Source organism: Tamandua tetradactyla, chromosome X (assembly GCF_023851605.1).
Source record: "Tamandua tetradactyla isolate mTamTet1 chromosome X, mTamTet1.pri, whole genome shotgun sequence".
In the NCBI taxonomy this organism is placed as follows: Eukaryota; Metazoa; Chordata; class Mammalia; order Pilosa; family Myrmecophagidae; genus Tamandua; species Tamandua tetradactyla.
The window spans coordinates 135,060,869-135,080,337 of record NC_135353.1 but is presented as its reverse complement, the minus strand read 5'-3'; the positions used below and the strand labels follow the sequence as shown (position 1 = coordinate 135,080,337).

The window sequence follows — 19,469 nt, the reverse complement described above, 5'->3', positions numbered from 1 at the left end:
TTTTTTATTTAGTTAAATCCCATCCATACTTATGAAAGCAAAATTGCAAGATCTTAATTTTTTTTTACACCACCCAAAATTGCAACATGGCTAACATAATTTTCAACATAATTTTCACAAATTATGATTTCATTTCCAAAATGAGGCTTTGCGACTCCCCCTTTCAGAGCAGAAGGGAAGTTAGTTACAACTTTATAATATAAGACACATTTAAATAATGACTTCGGGAAACATTTGTCAATTTTTATTAGAAGTTTCACATTCCGCCACTTTCCCCCAAAGCCGAGCAATATCCATCAGTATTAAGAAGCTGTTATTTCATTTCTGTTGATTTGTTTTCTTCCAATTTCCCTAGGTTTGTCTTTAGTTGTACATATAAAGTCCTTCTAGGGGTCTTAGGAATCATCAAAGAAACAGTATTTTACTTTCTCTATTGCAATAAGAGCTCTCTATTGTATTCTATTTTTTTTTAATTATTTGCCTATTTACCAACTGGTAGATGTTTGGACAGTTTCCAATTTTTTTTGCTATTATAAATAAAGCACTTTTAAGCATTCATGTTCACGAAGAATGAGTATGGCAATGGGGGTTAAGACAGACTTGGAGAAAGACGGATGGGAGAAATGTAGACCCAAAGTATGGAATCAGGCAGGTTCAATGCATGGTTCCCAGCAAAGATAGACAAGCATGGTTTGGTTTGGTTTGGGGGATGTTGCTATATAACTAGTCATTGGACCTTTTTTTCCTTCTGTACAGTTGCTAAGAGATGCTTAAGACCTTCACTTATCCCCTAAGGGAAACCAGCTGTGCTTTCCAATCCTAGCATGTACTTTTACTTCTTGAAGAAGAAAAAATCACCATAGGCTGGCCTATTAGGTTGTTTTCCCTGGAAAGAAATTGTAAGGCATAGAAGGTTGTGAAGAAGGCTTACTGGGGTGTGTTCTCATGAGGTGAACATGTAAAGGAAGTGAGAAAGGTGGTATTGAGTAGAGGAAGAAGCTTACACTCAAGGTGGTTGCAGTGGGGGCCTTACCTCATTCTTTGGGGAGCACTGGGAGTTGAGGTAGCCCCTCAGAGTTGTCCCAAATTTAGGAGAATGGGGTCAGCCTCTACACCCCAGTATCAACCCAGCATTGACTGTGGGCTGCAGCCAAGGGCAATTCCCAGTGGAAAACATTTGTGCTGGAGGAGCTACTGTGTTCGCCCTGAAGAAGGGACCTGGATAGGATATCTTAGCTCAGCTTCTCATTCCTAGAGATGTATAAAAAGCTAAGTACTTGTGAAAGGTGTCATTTCCAGGAGCATGTTTTATTCCGTAGGTGGTCACTCACCCTTTCAAAACCATCGAGCTACAAATGAAGAAGAAGGGATTCAAGATGGAAGTGGGACAGTACATTTTTGTCAAGTGCCCCAAGATATCCAAACTGGAGTGGCACCCCTTCACACTGACCTCTGCCCCTGAAGAAGACTTCTTTAGCATCCACATCCGTATCGTTGGTGACTGGACAGAGGCGCTGTTCAATGCTTGTGGATGTGATAAACAGGAATTTCAAGATGCCTGGAAATTACCTAAGTGAGTACAAATCACCATTACAAAGGTGTATAAGTTCAGGAAAAATGGCACTAAATAGTTCCTCTATTCCTATCTCTCACTATCCTATCTCCTGAGACTCTGACAGAGCTCACAGGTTCTAAGAAAATATATACTTATCTCCCTGTTCCCATTTTATGTGTGCAGTGTGTTTATGCATATTTTTATAAATCTTATGTAAAATATAAAACATTTGAACCCAATATTACTAAGGAATACTCCCAAATTCCTTTAAATGTATAAAGGACAGTGCCAAGGTGTATTAACTTTCCTAACAAACAAAATTATAGTGTGATATTCTTAAAATGATATTTAAAAAATTCAATTGACAAATTCTTTCAGGGTAAGTGCCATTTATTTGTGCCATTTGTGCATTTATTTATTTACTTAGTAGATGCTGAAGAAAAGGCTGTTGAGTGAATCAATGAATAACCAAAAGGAAATTTGGGATGTTAAACTTACAAGTTGTTATGACATAGGAAATTCGCATTTCAATCTTCCATGTGAGCAGAAATTTCAAGTGTGGGGTATGCTGGCAGGAGATATAGGGATGCATGTGTGTGAATGTGTGTGTTTGTGTGAAAGGTGGGGGGATAGAGGAAGGGAGGGAGGGAAGAAAGTTGGGAGGGGAGAGAGAGAGAGAGAATGAAAATACACCTTGCCAAGTTATAAAATGTTTTCAGTTAGTTGAAAATTCCTTTTCTTACTTCCAACCTCAATGTTACATTATATTGGTTACTTGAAAGCTATTTCATAGAATAAAGAGCCCTATGGATACATTATCCCAGTTTGAATTGCTGTATTTCCCACCACCAGTAATGAATTGCCCTCAACCCCACACTGAAGAGTAAGACACGTCTATGCTATCTCCTCTCCTTCCCTCCAGGATAGCTGTTGATGGACCTTTTGGCACAGCCAGTGAAGATGTGTTCAGCTACGAGGTGGTGATGCTAGTGGGAGCAGGGATTGGGGTCACACCTTTCGCATCCATTCTCAAGTCAGTCTGGTACAAATATTGTAATAACGCCACCAATCTGAGGCTCAAAAAGGTAGGTTTCTTGCTTTAGTACAGGGCCTAGGGTAGCCATCACAGTCTCCCAAGTAAGGTCTGAAAGAGCCTTCATGGCTGAGGGTGGCAGCAACCATGGGACGTGAAGAAAAATTCTGCATGATTTCATAGAGGCAAGCTACTCTTAAAAGGGCTATTTGATAAGTTAAATATGCTTCTATATAAGCAGGTCTACTAGTAAAAATAGTATATTTGTATAAGATAGGGAAATTTGAAAGACAGAAAACTGGATGAGAGAGAAATTCTTCACAACCACAATCCAATAACTATCCTTTTTGTACATTCTCTTCTAATATTTTTCGACACGGATTTATTTTTAGAAATTGTATTTATTATGTACAATTTCATAGCCTTCTTTTTCACATGTTGTAATAAACATTTTTCTTTTTCCTCACAGGTTACATTATGATAATTAAAAATTATTCCATAATAGTCTTTTGAGAGGATATAGAATAATTTTTCAAAATCATATGTTAATTGAGATTGGTCCAATTTCCAAACCTCTCCCCCCCGATACAATTTGGGAAGCAAAGACGTATCGTTTCATGAAACTTTTATTTTCTTATGAATATCTCCTCAGAATAAACTCCTAGAGTTTTTTGTCACATGAAAATTTGATTTCATTGCCTGATAATGGACATCTTTAATAAACCTTGACTTCTTCCAATAATGGTAAAGATAAACTCTAATAGGGACATTGAGCTACCTTGACTTTTTTTTTTTCTCCCCTTTTAACCCTTTTCTATGTGGAGGAATGGAGGGTAGAACTATTTTGTTTCCTAGGAGATCATGAATGTCTGGTTATAGCAGGTGGAGAAGGAATCTTGTGACAGCTCCTGCTAGTCTAGATTCCACTGGCCTTTCTAAGAGGAGGTACAAAGGAAGCTAGTAATTCTGGGAAAGCAAGAGCAGATTCAGATGGAAAGTAGGTGGAGTCAATGGTGGTTTCTTAAGCTATGTATTTCCAAGGCCAAACTATTTATTTTCTGCCCTGCCAGTTTGGAGCCTTCTTCCCTGAGCTTTCTGAAAATCTATGTTTCTAGGCATTCTGGGTAACAGAAAAAGTTTGGGGGGAACATAGAAATCCATATGCCAGTACAGAATAGGGCCTTTCCAAGTCTTATCTGCTTCATGACCCATTCCTCTTTCAGATATATTTCTACTGGCTGTGCCGGGACACACATGCCTTTGAGTGGTTTGCAGACCTGCTGCAGCTGCTGGAGAGCCAGATGCAGGAGAGGAACAATGCTGACTTCCTCAGCTACAATATCTACCTCACTGGTTGGGATGAGTCTCAGGTCAGGACAAGATCTCACATCGCACATCTTTCCCATGGTGCCCAGGGCTCACCAACTTCTCCTGGGTATTTTGTGTACTGTTTTTTTTTTCGTTTTTTTTCTGATGATGGTTGATGGATTTTGGTGATCCAGCACATTTGCTCTCACTCAGTACCTCTGCATGTTTAGTGGTTGAGACTGGATTCAAAGTTGGTATCTGTAGAACAGATCAAAGCTAAAGAGCCTACAAGGGGATAAAACCCATGACGTTTATCTTATTAGAACCAGGATTCCCTAACCAGGTGGGCATAATCCACTGGGTTATGAAGGATAAACATTGGCTCTCTCTCTTCTTTCTGTGTGTTTATGTATACATGTACAGACGCACATATATCTTTATTTAATCTTTTATGCACGTTTTGTAGTGCATACAATACATTTTAAAAGTATTAAAAATTGCTGCTAATATTGATTAAGAATATACGATGTGCCAAGTACTGTTCTTAATATTTACATAGATTAACTTAATTCTTGCAACAATCATATGAGGTGAGGAATACTATTATCCACATGTTATAGATGAGGACACCAAGGCTGGGAAATGATTAGGTCCTTGCCCAAGGGCACCCACCTACTAAGTGCTGGAGTCAGAATGCTCTAAAGTCTGTGCTCTCAGCAACTGTTAGTAGTCCATGCTTTTAATTTATAAATAAATAATAAATATACATTTTACATGAAAATTAAATTATATATATATAATTATATATATATACATATAAGTATGTATGTATGTACTTTCAAAAATGTTTGCAGACCACTGCTCTAATCATATAAGACAGTGGTTCTCAACCAGGGGCAATTTTGCTTCCACCCTCACCCCAGACATTTGGCACCATTTAGACACATTTTTGGTTGTCACAACTGGTGGGGGAAGGGGCCGTGCTACTGACATCTAGTGGATAGGGGCCAGGGACACTACAAAACATGCCACAACTCACAAGACACCCCTCCAAGAAAGAATTATCTGGTCCCAATTGCTAAAAGGGTTGAGGTTGAAAAACCCTGAAACAAGGGGAGTAACATCTTCGTAAGGCAAGCAGGTATTAATGGCTTGGCCTGGAAGCAATATAAACTGTCACAGTGACTAAGCACTCTTCAGACCTGGGCATCTTTCTTGTACATCTCACAGCCATGAAGACTGACTTCCTGTTTGGGTTTTGGCATACTGTTTACTATAGAGTCTCCAAGTCTTGAAGGAGTCTTGTAGCAAATGTAGATTCAGGGACATATGATCATGAGAATAGCTGCTCTAGAAAAAGTGGTTTAAAGAGTCTACTTCTGCAATTGAAAAACAAGGCACCACACCATTAGGGCTGTTAACCAAATATTTCCATGTCTTCTCTCCTCCAGTACATGTGTGATTGTGCTTCCCTGCCCCCTGAGGTCAGGTGACCACGGACTAGATTTGGTCGATGCAGTGTGAGCCGTAGGAATGTGTGTCACGTCCAGGCAAATCTCTAAGAGCCAGTCAGCGATTGCCCAAGTCCCCCCTTTCCACCACCGCAGCAAGCATGGGTGCTGTCCCTCCTCCCCGACTCTGATGAGCAAAGCACCACTCCCCCCACATTGACCCATATTGGGAATATAGCATGAGCAAGAAATAAACTTTTGTTACTTAAAAAAAAAAAAAAAAACACCCTTGAGAAAAATGAAATTCAAGAATAAATTTTCTACAATATATAAATTGCTTTACAGTTTTGTCTATAAAAAAAAAAAAACAAACAAGCCAGACTCATTTTTTTCTTAAATAGTAAATTTATTTGCATTGAAAAAATGATTATTTTGCTTTGCAGAACTGATCACTACAGGATTGTTAAATTACAATAAGCACCTTTCTTACTTACTGCATCCAATATTCTATCCCTTGCACAGTGAAATTAAAATCTTATTTCATTTTTAAAAATAAATTTAATTGACCACTTTCATGAAAAGTACCTGGTGTTCAAAATGAACCCCCTCCCCCAAGTGGCTGCAGAAAAGCATATGACTGCACAGGCACGTGCACGCACACTCATACACACGGGCAAGGTTTCGGCTTAATGATTCTCCCAAAGGATTGGGAATATATTAGGGTGAAGGGAGAAAGCCAGATGTAGAGGAAAGAGAAAAGTAGGAAGATAATTTAAATCTTACCCACACTTTAAAGCCCAATTCAAATTATGCTACCCTGAATCCTTTTCTTATCCTTCCACCTCATCAGCCTTCTTTGTTCTCACTGGGATGTGTGTGCTATTCCGTGGCATTCACCACACTTTGAATTTTGGATTGTACATGTTTATACTTAAAGATCTCCCCTTCTAGATTGTAAACTGCTTAAGAGAGACCCCATTTGTTGATCTTATTTTTTAAAGCTTTTTTAAGGTATAGTTTGCAGGGCGATGTGAAGGATAGTTTGTAAACCATACGATAAACTATACAATTCATCCAGTTAAGGTTTACTATTCAATAGCTTTTAGTACATTCACGGAGTTGGGCATCCATCAACAATCAATTTTAGAACATTTTCCTTACCCCCAAAAGAAATGACATGTACACATTAGCAGTCTCTCCCCCATTTTCCTACAACCTCTCCAGCCCTGAGCAAGCACTAGTCTACTTTCTGTCTCCTATTCTGGACATTTCTTATAAATGGAATCATGCAATGTGTGGTCTTTCGTGACTCGCTTCTTTCACTTAGCATAATGATTTTAATGTACACCCATATTGTAGCATGGATCAGTATTTCATTTATGACTGAATACTAATCTACTGTATGAATATGCCATATTTTATTTACCCATTCATCAGTTGATGAACATTTAGGTTTTTTCCACATTTGGGCTAGTATGAATATTGCTGCTATGAGCATTCATGTACAAGTTTCTATGTGAACATATATTTTAATGTCTCTTGCGTATATACCTAGAAGTGGAATTGCTGGATCATGTGGTAACTCAGTCTTAACCATTTGGGGAACTGACAGACTACCTGGTTCATCTATGTTTACCTTCCAGCCTCTAACATGGTGCCTTGCCCCCAATATTTATTTTTGTTAAAAAAAAAATCTCATGCAAAGTGAAGGCTTGTCTTATGAGATATTTAAAGTATCTGTGCATATTTTTTACAGCATGTATTTTTTGTGTGAATTCTCATTCTCTCCTGCAGGCCAATCATTTCGCTGTGCACCATGATGAGGAGAAAGACGTGATCACTGGCTTGAAACAAAAAACTTTGTATGGCCGGCCCAACTGGGATAATGAATTCAAGACAATTGCAAGTCAGCACCCAAAGTAAGGGTCCCCCCAGTAAAGTGTCCTTGAGATCTGTGGTCTGCCTAAAACAGCAGCTCCTAAACATGACTAGATTGTGCATTCTAGAAACTAAAATATTCGGATTGCTATGTAGAACCAATAGAAGGCTCTGGATATATCTGAATTTAAGAGGGTCTTTAAGTCACACCAGAATTACCTGGGGAGTTATTAAAAAGAAAGAGTCCCAAGACCCCACCCCAAGCCCCTGCTTCACCCAAGTAGGGCCATAGTTCAATTCCTTACTTCAGTCTCTTAAATTTCACCAGTTTATCTACTTCTTTTAAATAATTCAATACAATTTATATTGATTATTAAGGGAATACTTCCCATACTTTCAGTGAGAGCTTTTAGGTCTAAACCAATAAGGTGACTGAAGTCCCAGGGTTCTTTCTGCCCTCACTAAAGCTTTCGTCAGCATGAAACTTTTGGGGAGATCCTCCGTCTTGCGAGAACACATGTTCAACTCAAGAAATCACCGTAAATAGACCCCCTTTAGATGAGTGCTCCTTAAACTTTATAAGAATAGAAATCACCTGGGGATTTTGCTAAAATGCAGATTCTGATTCAGCAGATCTGGGGTGGGGCCTGAGAATCTGCATTTCTAACAAGCAGATGTGGAGACTGCTGGTCTGGAACCATACTTGAGGAGCAAGGCTTTAGACTCTGAAATTTAGATGAAAGGCGCCACGCCAAGTTCTTGATATAATTGCCTTGTTCCTGATTTCAAGGTGCCAGATTGGTTTTCAGGGCACAGAGCTCTGCAGGCAAGCAGCCCATAGACTCAAATTTATCACCATTTTCTCTGTGATAAAAGTTTCCATAGGCTCTGTTTGCATGCCATTGTTCAAGGCAATCAACTGCCCTTTGAGTCATCCAGCTGCCCCCCAAAACAAGGCTGAGCCATCCTCCCATGGAGTAATCTAAACTCTTTGTCGTTTGTAGGGGCAGGGGGTATGGGCACAAAAGTGCAGAGACTCTGCTCTGGAGCCTGATGAGAGTAGGAAATTTCTCCTCTTGCTTTGAAGCAATATTCAAAGCCTGTCTACCTCGTACCAAAAGCTGAAACTATCCTTTTTTTTCCCCCAAAGTACCAGAATAGGAGTTTTCCTTTGTGGACCTGAAGCCTTGGCTGAAACCCTCAGTAAACAGAGCATCTCCAACTCCGAGTCTGGCCCTAGGGGAGTGCATTTCATTTTCAACAAGGAAAACTTCTAACTCATCTCTTCCATGAGGAAATAAATGTGGGTTATGCTGCCAAATGCCTAAATAATGCTAGATAGTGCCCTTTTTCGAAAGGAGAAAAAGAAATTATAATGTGATGTTTTTCCCTCTAAGGAATCATAGAGATTTTTTTTGATGGTGATAACTTATATCTGTATGGGGTTTTATGGTTTCCAGAGCACTTTTGTAAACATTATTTCCATTTTCCTCACAGTAATGCCATAAAGAAGTTAGGACAGGCGTTCCTGGATACATTTTTAGGATAAAGAAATGAAAGCTGCACAGTTATGGACTGTGAAGGGAAAACTGAGTACCTAGTTCTGTGCTCATGTTCTGACATAAGATTATGAAGGTAAAATCTCAGCCATCTGACTCTAGGTTTGGTAGTCTTTCCACAATACCAGGCTGCTTCAAAATAGATTTGTATGCTCTCAAAAGGAAGATGTGTATCAGGGAATAGCCATTCATTTTTCACTTTGTGGTATCTTTGTTATCATTATTGTCATTTCAAAGGATGCTTTTGAGGTAATTTGGAGCTAATATATGCTGAGAGAGATTCAGCACATAATAGTAACTAGATTGACATCTAAGCATGCTCCAGTTTATTGAGTCAGCAGCCTGACTGGGTCAGAGAGTCTTCCTAAAACTAAATATTTTTAGGCTGACGGGAGTTAAAATAATACACAGTATTTATGATGGTGCTTGGCAGACCATGGGTACTCAATGAAAGTTTGTTGAATGAATGAATGAATGAAATGACATTTAGAGCCACACGATGCTAAGATAGCAGTATTTTAAAGTCTTAAACAGAACTATCTCAAGAAATAGCTTCAATTATTATTAAAGACTAAAGGAATCTGATTCTCCTGTGGGTAGAAAATATACTAAGGACCTAACCAATAGCATGTCTCAGAGGTTTCTTCACATCCTTAGCATGGAGGAAATGGAATGGAGGCACAGAATTGACCTCTTGCCATGATTCTGGCAGGCTCCTCTAGTCCTGCTCCCTTTGATATGAAAGAAGTTCAGATTGGTTTACTGCCTGTAAGTCCAGTGAATCTGAGATTAAAAATTGTGACAAGTGTGTACCTGATTTGCCCATCTTCCTTGAATACAGTCCACCCCTTGTCTTCCTTAAACGCTCATACAAACAAAATCTGGGTAAAGGTTTATTATTTCCTTATTATCATCATCATCCTTAAATTTGTATTCTAGAAACTAAAATGTCCAGCTTACTATGTAAGTATTGATTTCACAGCCAATGGAATGGTCTAGATATTCATGAGTTCAAGACAGTGTGTCTAAATCACCATTATTGTGGCCAGAAGTAGTGTGTTTTCTTATAACCGTCACATTTCTGGGAACTAGAAACAGTTTTATTTACCCCATCCTCCAGAGCCACAGATAATTAGAACTACTTAACTTTGGTAAAGAGGAAGCAAAAGAGAGGAAGGGGAAGGGCAGAAGGCTGGGTTAGGAGGAAAGAGAAGAGAAAAGGTGGAAAGAGTAGAAAGAGAAGGAAAAAAAGCAAAAAAAAAAAAAAAAGACAAAAGTAAATGTAGGGGAATCTCATGTTGGTCACTTCCTGCCTCAGATTTCTTAAAGCTTCATATATGTGAATGTAAGTGCAGGATACATATACATATGCATTTTATTTTAATTACATATAGAATTGGACCTTATATTCTATGTTTTGTTCACAAATTTGGTATAGAGTAGGCATATTCAGGGTAGTGGGATGAACTAGAAAGAACTCAGCTTTTTTAGGGGGTACTGCTGTTCCTTTGGGTTGGTCCTGGAATGTTAAGCCTGACATGAGAAACTTTCCTCCCCAAGAAGTCCTGGTAAGGTTTCTGTTTAGAGCAACCTAGGTCCAATCTGGTCACATCGCACCCCAGGTATCAGTTCATTCATTCAACAAGTATTTATTGAGCTATCACTGTGATTCAGGCTCTGTGTTCATAGTTTTGATTCTTTACACCAATGTGTAACCAAGAGGAGGAAACTCGATTATAAGGAGTCTGGAAAATGTGGCTCTTTCTGACCTATATGGCATAAGTAAAAGCAGCTCCAATTGCCCTGAGGCTGTTATTCTGTTTGTGAGATGAAAAGTGAGGGAAAATTGCTTGTCATTATGAGAACTTACTTCTTCATTCTCCTCGTTAGCTGCCAGCCCAGCTTTTGCATTTGAGCATTTAGCAGAGGTACTCAGTAAACAATGAAGCATTGCTTTTGATCTCAAGGCTTTGAAGGTTTTTTAGTTCTCCTGCTTTTGCAATGTTGTGCTTATGAAATCTGAATATTTGGGAGAATTGCATATGAATAGTTTTGGGGAAGGTCCTGGGAGACAATTCCCAGGAAGAACTATTAAAACTGCTCAACTATTAAAATTAACGAGCTGTCTGTGTCTGTTATTGATCTTCTATCAAGGGTTAATTCAACTAGCCAAGGTTTTCTCTGCCCCAGAGGAGTTGAGACTCTGCATTTCTCTACCTGACATGTCAAACACTGCACGGTTTATGGACTGTGAAGGGAAAACTGAGTACCTAGTTCTGTGCTCATGTTCTGACATAAGAAGCAAGGGAGTGTCACTTCACCGTTGCAGACACAATTTTGAAGGGGAAGAAGCCCGAGTATAAGACTTTTTTCTTCATTCCCATTGATCGTTTTTTATTTTTTATTTTTATTTATTTTCTTCTTTTTTCGCATGGGCAGGCACTAGGAATTGAACCCGGGTCTCAGGAATGGCAGGCGAGAACTCTGCCGCTGAGCCACTGTTGCACTGCCCATTCCCCTGGATCTTTTAAGTTCTAACTTTTCAACTAGTTGTCATCAAACCAAATTGTGAATATATACACTCATGGTCCTGTATTGGCCATTGCTCAAAAGGAGTCAACCAGTTAGGATTCCAACTGCCCAGAAATGGATAGGGATGTGAACATAATATATGCCTCTGGAAGTCAGCAGGTGTCGTCATGGGAGAAAGAGCTTTACCTAAAACAAGTGGCAATAATGGAAATAGCTAACATGAATACCTCCTACTATGCCAGACATTTTACACACATTTCTGCTAGTCTCCCAGCAGCACTCCAAGATAGCCATTGTTATCCTGATTTTGCTGTTAAGCAAAACTGAGGCTGAGAGAGAATAAATATTCATAAAGGCAAAGGCCCCACAACTAGTGGGTGAATAAGTGAGCAGCCACAAGAATGAATTAAGTTAAAAAATATGTTTTCCTGGGTACCTAGTCCTAAACCATCATAGGGGCTATCACTGAACCTGGAGTCTGTGCTGGGCCAGCGTGAAACAGTAGGCAGCTTCGCTCCCCAAGCAGCCAAGGGCATCTCCTCCTGGACCAAGGCCTGGGTGGGGCCAACCCCTGAGTACCTGGAGCCCTGATCAAGCTGAGCTTGGGGAACAGAGGGGAAGATGAGGTTACCATGGGCAAGGTACAGAGGGGGGTCACTGCCAAGTGGTTTTCTTGATTCATGTTAATTGTTACTTTTAAATTAAGAGAAAATATCAAGAAATAGATTTATTGTGCTTGGAAAAAAAGAAGGCCTTAGTGTGACTCAGTATTTCTCAAATACATTTTTAAGATAAAATATGTCTCTCTGCCAGGGAATGGTCAGTTATTGTCCCTGCCATATATATATTTGTATGTGTATGCATAAGTATATGTAAAGTAAAATTGAATCAGGAAGATGGTAAATTATAAGAAGGCAGAACTTTTCAACTGTAAATGTGGTTGGGGAATAAAAAATTTTGACAGAGGCTGGGACTCTGACCTCTAGAGATTTCTCAACGTTGGACAAATTATCAACCAGATGACCTGTATTTCCATCAAAACTATATTCTTTATCATTCCGTGTGGTTGGGGAATGAGGTTGTTTAAGCAATTGGATATTCCGGATAATAATCTTTACTAATGGATGAGCAATTTTCAGTGAATGAGGGTACTATAAGGTATAAAAATGAAAAAAGATCTCAATAGCCAGTGTTTTATGGGTGATAGGCTATACTAAGAAAGGATGTACATGAATAAAGGCCACGGTGATTTCGTTTTCTGGACCTTACCCTAAGGACCTGGAGACTGCATGGGTTTGACTTTTGGAAACAGCTCAAACTATAGTATTCTGAAACTTCATCCTTTATAGGAGTTTGCCCCAAATATAGCACATTCAGGTTTATATAAAAACATTAAGTTGAAAACATCTTTGTAAGTCTTAACATTATGTTGGAATATTTAGTAGTCACTAAGTTTATGGTTTTGCTGCATCACTTCATTGCTAAACACTGCTTCCCCCTTTTCAGTCATGCTATTCCCAATTAAGTAACAAAAACATCACGTACCCACCCACTCTCCTGGAAAAAAGCTAAACATCGTTCTTTTGTTTGTCCCCCATCAGATGGGGACAAACCAGGGCATGAGGAATGAATCACCTTTGTCATTTCCAGGAGTTACTAGCAAATTTCAGGGATTCTTGTGCTGGTTGATAACAAACCATGCAAGCTCAACAACACCTACATATAGCTAACATGCCTGTATTGGCTGAAAACCACCAGTGCATACTATTGATGTGGTAGTTATTCCAGACCAGGCTGCTGAAAGTCAGCAGAGGGATCTGATCATCTTGTTTTCCAGTTCAGGGGCTCTGCATCATCGAGGCCTCTAACACCACACTCAGGCATCTTTGCTGTTAACTGCCTGCAGCTTTCATTGCCCATTCATTCTGCTGGGGTGAATACTCCTGTGGCCTCTACCGAGATCAAAGGCACCACTGAGTTTGAACAGATGTAATGCCAAAAAGAAAAAGGCTGAAAAGCAGTCTTTAAGAATGTGAGTTTTTGTGCTTTTTTCCTTTCTTGAAAAGTCAGCAAACTGTGCTTCCTATTTTGTATACATAAAAATGCCTTTTGAAAAATCTCCTTCCTCTTTAAGATGTAAATCAAAATGTGAGATGAGAGTGGGGAAAAAAAGGGAAACAGAAATAGATGGTATCAGAATCAACTAGAGGGAAAGAAATGAGATGGAAAATATCAGAATAAAATGAATAGAGTGAATATTTGTTTTCTTGCTGACAAAAAAGTAAATGATGTTTAAATTCATTATACAATGCCTCCAATTTCCCACTTCTCTCTGTATGTACATCCTCTGCAGTGTGGCTTTGCAAGTCGTTTCATTATAAGTAGGAATATATTTACCCACCCCTTCTTTCTGGACTGCTTTTTAAAGATATTTTATTGAAAAATCTTGACACACATACAGTTCACACATAGTATACAATCAATGGCTCACAATATCATCACATAGTTGTGTATTCATCACCATGATAATTTTCAGACCATTTGAATTACTCCAGAAAAAAAATTAAAAGAGAAAACTCATACATTCCATACCCCTTACCCCTCCCTCTCATTGACCACTAGTAGTATTTCAATCTACTCAAAAATTTTTACCCCTTATCACCCTTATTATTTTATTTATTTTTTATCCATATTTTTTTGCTCATCTAATCTGGGCTGTTCTGCAACTTACCAAAAGAATCCCACAGAAGTAATATGTGAGTTCCTGAGTCTAGACCTCAAGACATGGCATTTTTCTGTTCTCTCTTTGCTTCTCTGCCTTTTCCATGAGATGATGCCCAGACTAACCTGCTGCAGGATGTGGAGCAGAGCATAATCAGTCTAATAGTCCCAGCAAAGATGTCAAGCATGTGAGAGGGTGTCCAGCCAAGACTAGCAAAGCTGCCTAGCCAACCACAGCTGAATGCAGATAAATGAGCCCAGCTGAACCCAGCTTAGATGACCAGATTTACCCAGCTGACTTGTAGGTAAATGAGAAATATTAAATGGCAACTGTTTTAAGTAACTAAATTTGGGGTCTTTGTTACACCTAAGAACAACTGATAAAACTGGTTTCAAAAATTGATGAAAGAAATGGAGAGGTCCAGGAGGAAAGTTTGGTTGAGACTGTATTCATGCCTACATGGACTAGCAGACTCTTCTAGGGATTGCCATAAGGAACATATTGACTTTTCTATGAAGAAAGCACTATATCTTCTGAATTGTCATACTTATGTGGAGTCATACTTTTTTTGGAAATCCATAGGCTTATGAAATCTAAAGGTATCACCATCCTAAAAAGTATGGGTTATTTATTTAAAACCATTCTATCCCAATTACTGGCACGATCATTCCATTTAGAAATAGGTAATCTCACTATCTGAAATAGCAGTAAAAACTGTAAATGATGGTGGGAGGAAGTAACCTGAACAGCCGTAATAGAACTAAAATCTAAAAATCTTTTAATTTAGAGCAAAGGCAGTCAGAAATTCACTTAGAGTTTTTGTATACTTGCCATAACATGCTTATTGGACTTGATGAGAAATGGCAAATTAGGAGAAGACAGACTGCCAGAGATAGGCACACACAGAACGGTGACAAGTTACATCTGAGAACCTAAAGAAAGGGCAAAGAAAAGAAACACTACAAAAGCAGGCTCAAGAACTCAGAAACGTAGAGTCTGGGGTCAGTGTAAGGGAAAAGAACATAATGGTAATGCATTGTTCCATTCACTCATGTGCATGTTTGAGTCTTCTCTCCGGTCAGTGTACTGACCAGAACCAGGGGGGCCAGAATATTAGTTAAAGTTTACAATTTGGAACAAAAATCTGTGTCATGATAGTGATGGTTTTAACAGTCCATTCACAAAAGGGTTAAACCATATTACATCAGCTGAAATCGTCATGCAAAATGGATAAGATATTTTTTCTAAGTTTAAAGGGAAAATCATTAGTTATCTGGAAAGTTCAACTCTTGAGAATAATTCAATCCATACTTTTTCCAGGTGGTTTAATTTTCATATTATTAGTACGTCTCCATTTTTGGTGCCGGAACATCTATATTTGTGGGGGATAGGAAGAGAGAATGAGTGTAGACTGTGCCTAAAGAAGTAAAATTTGTTTATATATCAGTTTAAAGATAAAAAGAAAGAACTAATTTGCTTTAAATAAGGGGAAAGAAAAATAAAAATATTTTAGGTATTAAAGGAAGAAAAATGTTATCCTTCTAAAAATAATTCGTTAAATCTTCATTTGAAATTGAGAACTGCAGAATATATTGTCAGGTTTTTTTTACTTGCATGCTTTATTAATGGTGTTTGAAACCTCAGTTGATTATTTTCAGAAATGAGGAAGTCTTGCTCTGTTGCATGAGAGTTTGCTGCAGGTGGTGTTGATTGTTTTAAGACAGCAGAGAACCATAAATAAGCTCTTCCGTAAGTGAAGATTAAACTGGTGGAAGAACCCAAAGCAATTTTAACATTTAGAAAAAAAATTAAATGAGCCCCGTTAGGTCATCATGAAACCCACCCACAAGTCATATGAAAAAAAAAACAGATTCAACTGCAAAATAAAAATTCACAAACTTCAAGTTCAAGATGGTGAACTGACCTTAAGTAATTTTCCTTCTTTCTATCCCAAGAGCCTTTAAAGGACATTTAAAAAGTAATAATGGTATAGCCCATGCAAAGAGGATAGAAGAGAACCACTAAAGGATAAGAGATTTCAACAAATTCCTAGAAACATGATAATTGGTGGAGAAGTGGTAATTCATTAACTGAGATGAAGCAAATCAAAACCAGAAGCATGTGAGGAAAGAGACGTAACTTAGGAAGGTGTCTACTTACCCTGAAGATTGCCAGAGATATTAGGGAAATGGAAATATCAGATGTAAAGGAGGGGAATAGTGACACGTGGCACTAAAAGCAGTAGAGTCCATCATCCAACCAATGAAAGTTCTGGAAAGAGAGTATAGAGAAAACAGACCAGAGTAATGTTCACAGAAATTGTAACAAGAGAATTTCCCTGAACTGACTGTCACATGTCATCATACTGATAGGACCAACTGAGTAACCAGCACATTGAAAACAAACAAACTCCCACGTCTAGACACATTATTATGAAATTTCATAACCCGAAGAATAAAGAAAAATTGAAAAAACTCCCAGAGAGGAACTTGCTTTGTTTCTGTTTTTTGGTTTGTTTGTTTTGTTTTTTTTTTGTATGCTATATGCCCAGGGTCACATTTCATTATTTTTCCATGTGAGTATCCTGTTATTGCAGCACCATTTGTTGAATTTTTGTTTGTTTGTTTTTTCTTCTTTCTTTCTTTGTTTTTGGGAAGTGTATGGGCCAGGAATCAAACCCAGGTCTCCTGCATGGCAGGAAAGAATCCTACCATTGAATAGCCCTTGCCTCCCCTAGAGAGGAACATTTGAAACAAAACAACATGCAGTTAAGCTTAAGCCAAAAAAATAACAAGAAACCAGCAAACTTGGAATATCATGAACTAAGGCCTTCAAAGATTTTCTGAAAATAATTTTCAACGTAGAAGTCCATACTTAGCTGTCTTCTCTTAGGTTCTCTAGACAGCAGAATCTGAGGCCGGGATTTAAGTGCTGATACTCTTCTTGAGTGGTATAAGCCCAGAGGGGTGAAGGCAAGGAAATGAGGCAAGGGAAGTTCGTAAAGTATCATGAGGTGAAGCATCACCACATTGGCTACCCAAAATGAACCACACTCAGCAGGTGTGTGCACTCTGTGCACAGGTCTTCTCTGCAAGGGCTTCAAGAGGAGCCATATCACTGAGTGGTCCATGGAAGAGAGAGAGGAGTAGAAATTTATCTTTGTAGTGTGCTCCTCTCTTCTGTTTTCCACAGATCGAGATTTATTCCATCAAACCATGTCTCCCACATTTCTGAGTCCTATTATCCGGCGTCACACAGATCAAGCTCTGTGGTGGGACAGTTCATCAATGTTTAGAAGAAGAGGAGCAGCCCCATTCAGTTGGGACTCTGAAGAAGAAAAGAATGGAAGCATTCAAGGGAATTTGAGAGGAATCACATAGATTGTGTCTAATAGCTCAAATAAACCTTCAAAAGTGAGGCAGAATAAAGACATTTTCAGACTTTAATTTTTTTTCTTTATTGAGATGGTCATTTGATTTATAACAAACATGCCACTGCAATTAAGTGAAGGGGAAGGATGGTTTTTCCTTCAAATAGCGCTGGAGCAATTGAAATATGAAACAATATAAACCTTGACCTCTACCTCATACCACACACAGAAATTAGAGCTCCACATAAAGCTAAATGTGAAAGGTTAAAAACAAAATTTCTATAAGGAAACATAGTAAAATAGCTTTATGATCTTGAGGTATGAAAAGATATTTTAAACACTTGACAAAGAATGCTAACCATAAATGAAAAGTGTGATAACTTGGACCTTATAAAATTAGGAACTTCTCATCAAAAAATACTATTAAGAAAGTGAAAAGAGAAACCATAGACTTGGATAAGATATTGGGATATATAATACATATATCCATAGAAGATTTATGTCTAGAATATATAAAGAATGCCTATAAATCAATAATAAAAAGACCACTAAAACCAATATAAACAATTAAAATAGACAAAACACTTGTATAGTCACTTCACAGCAAAAGATATCCAAATGGCCAATGAAAAATGGCTTATAGAAATGCTCAAAATCAGGAAAATGCAAATTAAGATGAACAAGATAGCTAAAATTTAAAAGTTTTGGTGTTGGTGAGGACATGGGATGTTGAAATTATCAGATATTTTCAAACTTTCAGGGGACACTAATATTTACCTCCTATAACTCTTTCTTTAGAACTTGTTGAGGCTATACTTTTGAAAAATGAGTAAGTAATCTAAAACAAATGAGTGAATAGATCCAGAAAGCAATGGTTCTAAAAAAAAAAAAAAGCAGAGAAAGATTATTTCAGTATTATAGCTGTCCAGTTGGCTTGGAGATCAGTCATTTCAGATAGAAGCAGGAGGGGACAGGTGCTGCTTGAAGTTCTAAGAGCTCTGTGTGAGAGTTTAGGTGGTTGCTCAGCCCTAACCAGCATTCTAGGTAGCAAAGAACCACTCTGAATTGAGAAAGGTGGAGTCATTTCTCAGATTCACTACAGGATCTTAATAGAGCCAGATGGAGAGGAGCCTTTTGGTGTAGCACTGGGTGGTATGTGCCATTATCCCCTGGTGCAGGACGAGGGTTCAGTTGGCTATCCTCCTGTGGAGTTTCAAGGAACTGGGAACTGAGATTGGAACACAGAGGACCACCATATTTTGATGTCATGTAGAATAGTCTCTAACACTTGGGAAAGAAGGACTGTTTCCCATCCCAGCAAGTGTCTCAAATGGCAGAGAAGCCCATGGATGTCAATGAGATTATGAGGTAGACAGCAACTATAGGCCACATCTACAGCCAGAAGCGATGCTGTCCACTTCACTAGTAGAGGACACAGTTGATCACTCCCTCCTCCTTGCAAAACTTTCTTCACTTGCCTTTCAAGACTCCATATTCTTCTTACTTCACCACCTCTCCTCTCTCAATTTCTTTTGCTCATTCCTTCTCATCTCTCTGATCTAGAAACACTGTAATACCACAGCATTAAGTATTCCAACTGCTTTTCTTTCTTTCTACTTTCATCCACCCTCATGACTTTTATGTATTTTATATACCATATATACACAGATAACTCTCAGATCGATATCTCAGATATATTGATATCTCCTGTACAGATCACTTTCCCCAACTTCAGTCTCATATAATCAACTGCTATTTTGACAGCTTCACTTGGATATACAATAGGCACTTCAAACTCAATGTGTCCAAAGGACCTTATAAGCACTTTCCCCAAACCTGCTCCTCCCACAGTCTCTGCCATCCCTGTAAACTGAAACTCCATTTGCTCAGGCCAACACTTTACCCTCTTTTTACTCTTCTTTCTCTCACATGCCACAGTCATTCCATGATGATATCCTGTCTCTACTTTTAAAATATTCCCAAGTGGGTGCAAGGTAGTTCAGTGGTAGAATTCTTGCCTGCCATGCGGGAGACCTGGGTTCAGTTCCTGGTCCATGCACT

At 38.6% G+C, this 19,469-nt stretch overlaps 1 protein-coding gene across 1 annotated transcript in view; it reads left to right on the top strand.

Annotated features, from left to right (window-relative positions):
- The window catches only part of CYBB (cytochrome b-245 beta chain), a 32,354-nt gene extending 21,452 nt beyond the window's left edge, over positions 1 to 10,902 (top strand). The window contains exons 9-13 of the mRNA XM_077145542.1: positions 1,320 to 1,573; positions 2,478 to 2,640; positions 3,812 to 3,958; positions 7,142 to 7,266; positions 8,376 to 10,902. Of these exons, the coding sequence (XP_077001657.1) occupies positions 1,320 to 1,573; positions 2,478 to 2,640; positions 3,812 to 3,958; positions 7,142 to 7,266; positions 8,376 to 8,502 (816 nt within the window). The 3' untranslated portion in view covers positions 8,503 to 10,902. The remainder of the gene's footprint in view (positions 1 to 1,319; positions 1,574 to 2,477; positions 2,641 to 3,811; positions 3,959 to 7,141; positions 7,267 to 8,375) is intronic.
- The last annotated feature ends 8,567 nt before the right edge of the window (positions 10,903 to 19,469 follow it).